The 8,194-nt window shown below is 43.4% G+C and overlaps 1 protein-coding gene across 1 annotated transcript; it reads left to right on the top strand.

Moving 5' to 3' along the window:
• Positions 1 to 325: 325 nt before the first annotated feature.
• Positions 326 to 2,744, top strand: LOC105036449 (LEAF RUST 10 DISEASE-RESISTANCE LOCUS RECEPTOR-LIKE PROTEIN KINASE-like 1.1). The gene is made up of 3 exons (XM_073261007.1): positions 326 to 338; positions 644 to 910; positions 1,050 to 2,744. The coding sequence occupies exons 1-3, from the start codon at positions 326 to 328 to the stop codon at positions 1,982 to 1,984; spliced, it is 1,215 nt and encodes a 404-aa protein (XP_073117108.1). The 3' UTR covers positions 1,985 to 2,744.
• The last annotated feature ends 5,450 nt before the right edge of the window (positions 2,745 to 8,194 follow it).

Raw genomic sequence — 8,194 nt, forward strand, 5'->3', positions numbered from 1 at the left:
TCTGCTTTGGTAAAGCTTGTTGAATTATTTTAGTTCTGTTCCAACCTCTGGCTTTGATGATTTATTTCATACCGCAGGGAAAAGCTAATAAACACGTTAGTCCAACTCAGCTAATCCCTCCAAATGATTTCAGTGTTCTACACATCACGGGATATCATGTCTTTGGTGAAACGATGTTTGAAATGTATAACGTAGAAATTACTCTTGATAGCCGCATCTGGTGAATTTACAAAACTTTACTCTGCCATCAGTTCTCCTAAAACATATTACGGGATTGATTGAGAATGTCTCAAAACCTCCAATTGAGTTATTTTTTTTCTAAAAAATGGCTATAAATCGTTTATGTTGATGATCATAATGCCAGAAAAAATCCTCCAGCGTTCCTCTCGGTGAAGTAGACGTTTGAACAGTTTGTTCTAAATGCCTAAATTATATATATATATATATATCATAACTAAATATTTGGGAAGCAAAGGTGGATGCCGTCATATAATTCTATTCAACCGTGTTGCATCATACTACTTATAGAGGATAAGACATAAATTTTAGGTCCTTTCTGCTTGGGCACAAATTGCCTCGTTGTCAATGTTATCCTTTTATTTTCATTTAGTGATCACGTGGGCATTATTATTATCATGAGCAGGAGTTGGAGTAGCCGTGGGTGGCTTGGTTGCTGTAGGCTTGCTCTGCCTTCAATGGTACAAGCACGGTAAGAGGAAGCAGCATTTGACCTCTTCAATCCTGCTTGGCCCAACTGCCTCTTCTGAGTCATCCTTCAACAGAGGCCCCGAATTGGGCAGCTCACAATACCAGACCCCCATCTTCTCATACGAGGAGCTTGACGAGGCCACTAACGGCTTCAGTACCTCCAGAGAACTTGGTGGCGGCGGCTTTGGTATTGTTTACCAAGGTACAAAATACTTCGTATCTGACTTCAACTAATTTCTGGTCTTCCTTGCTATATATTCAAACTAATTCATACCTATATTGCATAACTGTATCCAGTAATGAGCTCTATCAGCACAAACTGATGCTTTGCTTTTCTACAGGAAAGCTCCGAGATGGGCGTGTAGTCGCAATCAAGCGACTATACAACCACAACTTGAAGCATGTCGAGCAGTTCATGAATGAGGTTGAAATCCTCTCACGCCTTCGCCACCAGAACCTTGTCTCCCTCTACGGCAGCACCTCGTGCCGCAGTCGTGAACTCCTACTTGTGTATGAGTTCGTGCCCAATGGCACTGTCGCGGATCACCTCCATGGCTCCCGTGCACATGACCTAGCACTTTCATGGCCCATCCGTATGAGCATTGCCATTGAAACAGCTGAAGCACTCGCCTACCTCCATGCCGTCGAACCACAAGTTATACACCGGGATGTCAAGACCAGCAACATCTTGCTTGACAGCAGCTTCCACGTGAAAGTTGCTGATTTTGGACTGTCACGGCTCTTCCCACTCGACGCCACCCATGTATCTACTGCTCCGCAAGGCACCCCTGGTTATGTTGATCCTTTCTACCACCAGTGCTACCAGCTCACGGACAAGAGTGATGTCTATAGCTTTGGGGTAGTACTGGCAGAGCTCATATCAGCAAAACCGGCTGTCGACACCAATAGGACACTTCATGAGATTAATTTGTCCAACATGACAATTAGTAAGATCCAGAATTGCCAACTGGAGCAGCTGGTGGATCCAATTCTCGGGTATCAGTCAGATTGGGAGATGAAGACGATGATCACCGTGGTGGCTGAGCTAGCATTCAGGTGCTTGCAATTAGAGAGGGAGATGAGACCAACAATTAAGGAGGTTCTGGAGGTGTTGAGAGATATAGAGAGTGGAGAGTATAAGACCAAGAAAGTGGTGGAGGCTGATGTTCCAGTGAAAGAAGACGCCAGCTTGCTGAAAAATGCTCTACCTTATTCCCCGGATTCTGTTACAGGGAGATGGGAAAGCAGGTCGACAACACCTCCCACTAGTGAGTGAGGTACCATTCTTCGCCCCGGATACTTGGACTCACCTGATATTGTACCACAATATTAATTAATGCAGAAAGAACTGGAGAAGTTTTATCCATCATTTAATAATTGAAGAAATTGGATCAAAGCTTCCCATCACATGTAGTTGGAGATAGTTGGAGATGGCTGGAGCTTGGAGGTCGATCGACCGAGGCAGAGGCGGTGGAGGATCTCGTCGTGGACGCTCTGGTGGTCGAGGTCGTCGACTGGGAACGCGGTTCCCCTTGGTGCTCCTAGGAATCCTTGGGGTTCCATTATCCATGTTGGATCCCTTAGTGCCTCTCAAAAAGCAGGGGACTCCTGATGTTGACATAGCCGAGGGTGTCATTCCTACCTCCACCAATCATCAAGGAACTTTGAAGAAGACCTGGAGTGATCTGCTTAAATCTGACCCTCCCATCAACATCCAAAAGAACAGCTTTCACTCCGGCCTTAACTCCGGCCATCGCTCCTCTGTCTTTAAAAGGGAGTTGGTAAAGAAACCAATGACCTCTGGGACTAGAAGAGCTGAGGCGTTCCCCAAAGGCTGTTGCTTTCGCTGTGGGGGCCGTGGGCACTATTGGCGAGAGTGTCGAAATGGGGTCGTCTGCTTTATCTGTCGAGGCATAGGCCATTCTTCATGCACCTGTGGTCTTGGAAGGAAGAAGATGGAATTAAATGAGGTGGTATTTTCTCCTGAGAAGCTGGAGTCTTCACAAGTGTTCCTCCCCACTCAGGTGGGACCAACTCCTCCCCAACATCCACCTGTTCCTCCCCAACTCACAAGCTGCAACTCAGAGTTCGCCTGGAGCTTTATGGTCTTCCCTTGCATGCTTGGGATACGAAATCGGTCCGGAGAATAATCTCCAGATTTGCTCTCCTTGAATCTGTTAGCCCTAGAAGTCTTGGTGGTCAGAATCTGACCTTCTTTGAAGCCTCGGTCTTCTGTGAAAGGGTGGAGGATGTTCCATATTCCATTCATGTTGTCTTGGTTACCATCGAAGATGTAAGGGCTGCAAGATCCCTGCCTTGTGGTATCTCGCCGAGATTTGATTGGGAAATGGATTGGTTCCTTCCGCAATCGTTCTCGGCCGATGTCAACCCATCGACTCAAGCTCCATCGGAGACCGGTTTTAGAGGCGGTGTGTCTGCCTTTGCCAATCCGACTCGATCCGGCGAGGAGGATGTGGGTGAAAAAGAAGAAAGTCTTCCTGGAATAGAGCACACTATTGACTTGAGGCAGCCTGGGTACCTGGTGGATATTTCTTCTTCGCCTTTGAGAGTGACCGTCTTGCACCCTTCTTTGATCTTTCCTTCCTCTGAACCCGGGCGTTTGAGTGAGAAGGCGGCAAGGTCACGTGTGGTCAGCCACGATCCCCCTCCGGAGCAGACACCGGAGATTTTTAAAGGCAAAAATATTGTGGTGGAATGCGGCGATGAAGGGACATCATCACCTCCCCTGGTGAGTGAGGCCTCTACCCCCTCCCCTCCGGTGACGGCGAGTCTGGTTCTTTGTTAGTCCGTGGGGCTGACCCAAACTAGAACGGTTCAAGGTTTGAACCGGCTTCAAGTTCAAATTGTCACCAATTTGAAGGAATTTCAGAATTTGAGGGGCTCGACAAGCTTGCTTGTGAGTCAGACTTGATTTCCTTTGGCAGTCCCTTACCTCCCATCATGGAAAAAGAAGCTCAAAAAGTTACTGTGAAGAGCCCCCACTCTGACCGGTCCCTGCTGCCTCCACAGCCGACTTTTAATGAGTTGCTTGAACACCTTTACCGGGAAGTGGACGCTAAAGTGGAGAGACGTGATTTCGTGCAAGAAGGAAATGCCACGTTGGAAGCCTCATCAAACTCACTGTCGGCTAATGTGAACATGATCGAGGCGCCTTTAACTGCACAGGTGGATGTTGGGGAGGAGTTGGTCCCACCTGACTCAGCTAAGTCGAGCGGGTTAAGAGAGGTACAGCCGATCTTGAACTTGGAAGTTGTCGAAGAAGCCACAACTCACCTTGCAGTGCCTGTAAGTGGCCCATCCTCTATGCCCATCGCCCAAATCCCATCGACCCACCAGAGCTAGAGCGGTGGGAGCTGTCAAGGAAGCTACGCTCAGCTTTGCTCCGGTGAGAAGATGTCAGAAGAGAACCAGCATTGATGAGGATTGCCTGGATCCTTCTAGACCTCTTAACTCTCTACCACATGAGCTTCTTTTGAAGTGGGGCAAAGCATGTGGGATTGCCTTCTCTGAAGATGTGGCTAAGGAGGTAGTCAACACAATGTTGGACCTTGAAAAGGAGAAAGCAGCTATCATTGCACCCTAATGGCTGCCATCTGGTGCTTTTATGGTATGATTTTTTGTTTGGCTTTGTTCATCATGTATATTGTCACGCCCCCGACCCGAGATTGTAAATCGAGGGTCGCGGTAACCGCCGCATACTCATGAAAAACTCTCTCCATAAGCATGCAAGGCATCTCATCACAATATCAATGCATCACAGCGGAATAGATTTAAATATTTGTTATTTAACTCTAATTCAAGTAATTAAATCAAATGTCTTACATCCAATAAATTTTTTTTTGCTAACAATAAAACAATAGATCTAAGTTCAATTGAAGTTGACAATGCTAAATCTCGCCTCTAAAAGCTCTGTCCCAATATTTCTTCCCACGCTCGAAATTAATTATCTGAATCTGAAAATAGAAAGAAAGGTAATGAGCTAGACAGCCCAGTAAGTAACAAGCATCTCTACCAGATATTTCAAATATTATATAATTTTCAAGAATAATGTTGTAAATAAATATAAGAGTATATTTCATGTTGTTTTAATACAAATCAAATATTTTCAAATATTCACATATATATAATCATAAATCAGATTCGATGCAAAACACTCGTAACTCAACAGCCTTGATTATGACCAACGTTTAATCCCCATTGGCGGGGTCCACAGAATACTAGCGCACAACCCTCACTGGCAGGGTCCACAAACACCAGCGCACAACCCCCACTGGCAGGGTCCACAAATACCAGCGCACAACCCTCACTGGCAGGGTCCACTGAATACCAACGTATAATCCCCATTGGCGGGGCCCACTGAAACATAGTTAGGCTGAGAGCAAAAATCCGATCTCTATCAAAATACTTTGTATCATAGTATATCATAATTTTTTTCACTGAATATGTGCATAATTCGACATACCGTAATATTTCAAAAGCACTTTTCTATCAAAACATAATTTCATAAATCATGCATAATTTCAGAGAATAATTATTTATTTTCAGAATAAATATGGAATATCTCGAGAAGATGATTCATTACTTACCTTTCACGAAGCACTGAATGAACGGATCGACTAACTTCTAAGAGATTCCTTCGTGCCTATTATCCAAAATTATATTTTATATTAATTTTAATTCAAAATTAAATCTAACAAATTCCAAAATCAAAATCTCGCTTAAAATCAGACTCGTCTCTAAACTCGATCAGAATCATCAGATGAAGCCTTCCCCTACGCTAATCTTAGAAGGATAACTTTAGAGAGAGAAAAATCCATCAAGAGAGAGAAATAAGCTAGAGAGAAAAAATTTTAGAGAGAGAAAGTAGAGAGAGAAAGTCCAATTCCAGAGAGAGAAAGTCAGGGTTTAGACTGAAAGAAGAGAGAGAAACTCTCTCTCTCATCAATTTTAATTTTTATTTATTTATTTATTTATTTATTTATTTATTTATTTACTTACTTATACATATATATATATATATAAATATATATATATTTTTTTATTTTTATTATTATTATTTTTTTTTTCTTTTCTTTTCTTTTCTTTTCTTTTCTTTTTTTTTCCTTCTTTTTCTTCTTTTTCTTCCCTTTTCTTTTTCTCTTTTTCCTTCTTTCTCTTTTCTTTTTCTTTTTTTTCTTTTTCTTCTTTTCTTCTTTTTCTTGGTTCTTCCTATGCCGGAACAGGGGACCGGCGTCCCCTCTTTTGCTGGGCCATTCAGGCCACGGCCGCCGCAGTGGAGGCCGACGGCCGACGGGGGCCACTCCCCCGGTCACGGAGGAGCGTGGCCGGTGATCGATTCCGATCGCCGGCGCCGAAAAATTCAAGGAAAAGAGATCCAAAAACAGAATCTCTTTCCCGACTGTAGATCGGCGACACTCGTCACCGGCAGCTGCGTACAGGAGCATGGGAGGAAGGAGAAGAAAGAGGAGAAGAAGAAGGAGACTCACCTCGGCCTCCGGTGACCTCACCGACGAGAAATCATGGCGAGAAACCAACAGTGCCCGCGGCTCTTCTTCGGGAAAATCGGAGAGAAAGAGAGGGAGAAGAGGCTGATGGATCGATTCTAAAGAGAGGGGAGACCTTCTTATAGAGGGTCCTAGGATTTCGAGAGATCCTAGGACTCCTAATAGGCTTGGGTCTCGCCGGAGAAGAAGACTCCTACCGGGAGTCTTCTTCCCGGTTTTTTACTCTATTTTTTTTTTGGGCTAGGTCTGCTGGGCTATCACATTCTTCACCCTTAAAAAGAAATTTCGTCCTTGAAATTTTTCATACCTGTCATCATTGTATTGGAAGCTTGTGCATTCTGTAGAGTAAGCGCATTCATTCTTCCCTGATTTTTAGGAATCTGTCCACCACCCTTATGTTGTCCTTCATAAGTTCTTTGGCCAACTTGATTTTCAGTATTTAGCGGGCAGCTAGCAATTTTATAATCCTTCTGACCACATTTGAAACAAGCACCGGTATTCCAATAGCAATCCTTGTCTGCATGATTTTTGCCACATCTGGAGCACGGCTCACCATCAATCTGTTGAGTCTTATTGTCTACTGTTCCCTTAGCTGATCTTTTGATGTTTTTATTATTCTGCCCTTGTGTATCATTTGATTTTGCTCTCTTTCTTTGCCTTCTTTCCCTTTCCATGCGTTCTTCATTAACTTCCCTTTCAATTATCAGTGCTTTGTTTACCATATCTGCATAAGTTGTCAATTCATATGGAACCACTTGTTTTCGAGTCTCAGTTCTCAGTCCCATCTCAAACTTGTGAACACGTTCTTGCTCACCATCCACTAATCTCGGAGCAAATTTTGCTAACTCTGTAAATTTTGCTTCATATTCAGTCACACTCATACCCTTTTGCTTCAAATAAATAAACTCTTGCTCTTTCTGGATCCTTATACTCCGAGAAAAATACTGATCATAGAATGCAATCCGAAATCTTTTCCAGGTAAGTATTTCACCGTCTTGTTCATGCTTGCGCTGTAGTCGCTGACACCAGTTGTATGCTTCTCCTTGTAGTAAATAAGCTGCATATCGAATCTTTTCTTCATCAAGACACTCTTGGACAGCGAAAGCCTTCTCCATCTCCATTATCCAGTTATCAGCCTCCAAAGGTTCAGTAGTCCCCTTGAAAGCTGGAGGGGCAAGCTTTTTAAATTCTAAAATGTTGTTCCGTTGTACTGGTTGCTCTCCATGTTGTGGTGATGGATGCTGATGTTGTTGTGTATCTCGTTGTATCTGCTGTTGTTCAAACATTTGCTGCTGTATTTATTGTTGCGCTTGTACCATCCTGATTAGGGTCTGCATTAACTGAGCCATATCTGGTTCTCGACGTGCTCTCGAAGCACTTCCATTAGGATCTACGACTCCCTCCTCCTGAGGGGTGCCACTGGTCAGATGGGGAGTGCTACCATCCCGTGGCTGTGATGTCTCTCTTGCAATTCTTTGAGTAGTTCTTGTCATTCTACGGGGAGGCATGGTAACCTTGTAGTAGTAAAACCTTATTAGATTCATTTATCTATTTGTTAGGATGGGTTTATTATGATGCTCATATTCTAACGTCCCAATATTCCTAATGTTTACCCACCTACACTCATACTATGTCAAATTCTATGTGTCATAATTTATCCACTTATGCTCTGATACCATATTAATTGTCACACCCCCGACCTGAGATTTGTGAATCGAGGGTCGCGGCAACCGCCGCATACTCATGAAGAACTCTCTCCATAAGCATGAAAGGCATCTCATTACGATATCAATGCATCGCAGCGGAATAAATTTAAATAATTATTATTCAACTTTAATTCAAGTAATTAAATCAAATATCTTACATCCAATAAATTTTTTACTAAAATAATAAAGACAATAGATCTAAGTTCAATGAAGTTAACAATGCTAAATCTCGCCTCTAAAAGCTCTGTCCCAATA

The sequence above is a fragment of the Elaeis guineensis genome, chromosome 7 (assembly GCF_000442705.2).
Source record: "Elaeis guineensis isolate ETL-2024a chromosome 7, EG11, whole genome shotgun sequence".
NCBI classification, from domain to species: Eukaryota; Viridiplantae; Streptophyta; class Magnoliopsida; order Arecales; family Arecaceae; genus Elaeis; species Elaeis guineensis.

What these genes read in the sequence shown, in the direction of transcription:
- LOC105036449 (XM_073261007.1), top strand. An exon ending in CTTTGGTATTGTTTACCAAG is followed by an intron (nt 911 to 1,049) that starts GTACAAAATACT and finishes GCTTTTCTACAG; the next exon opens with GAAAGCTCCGAGATGGGCGT.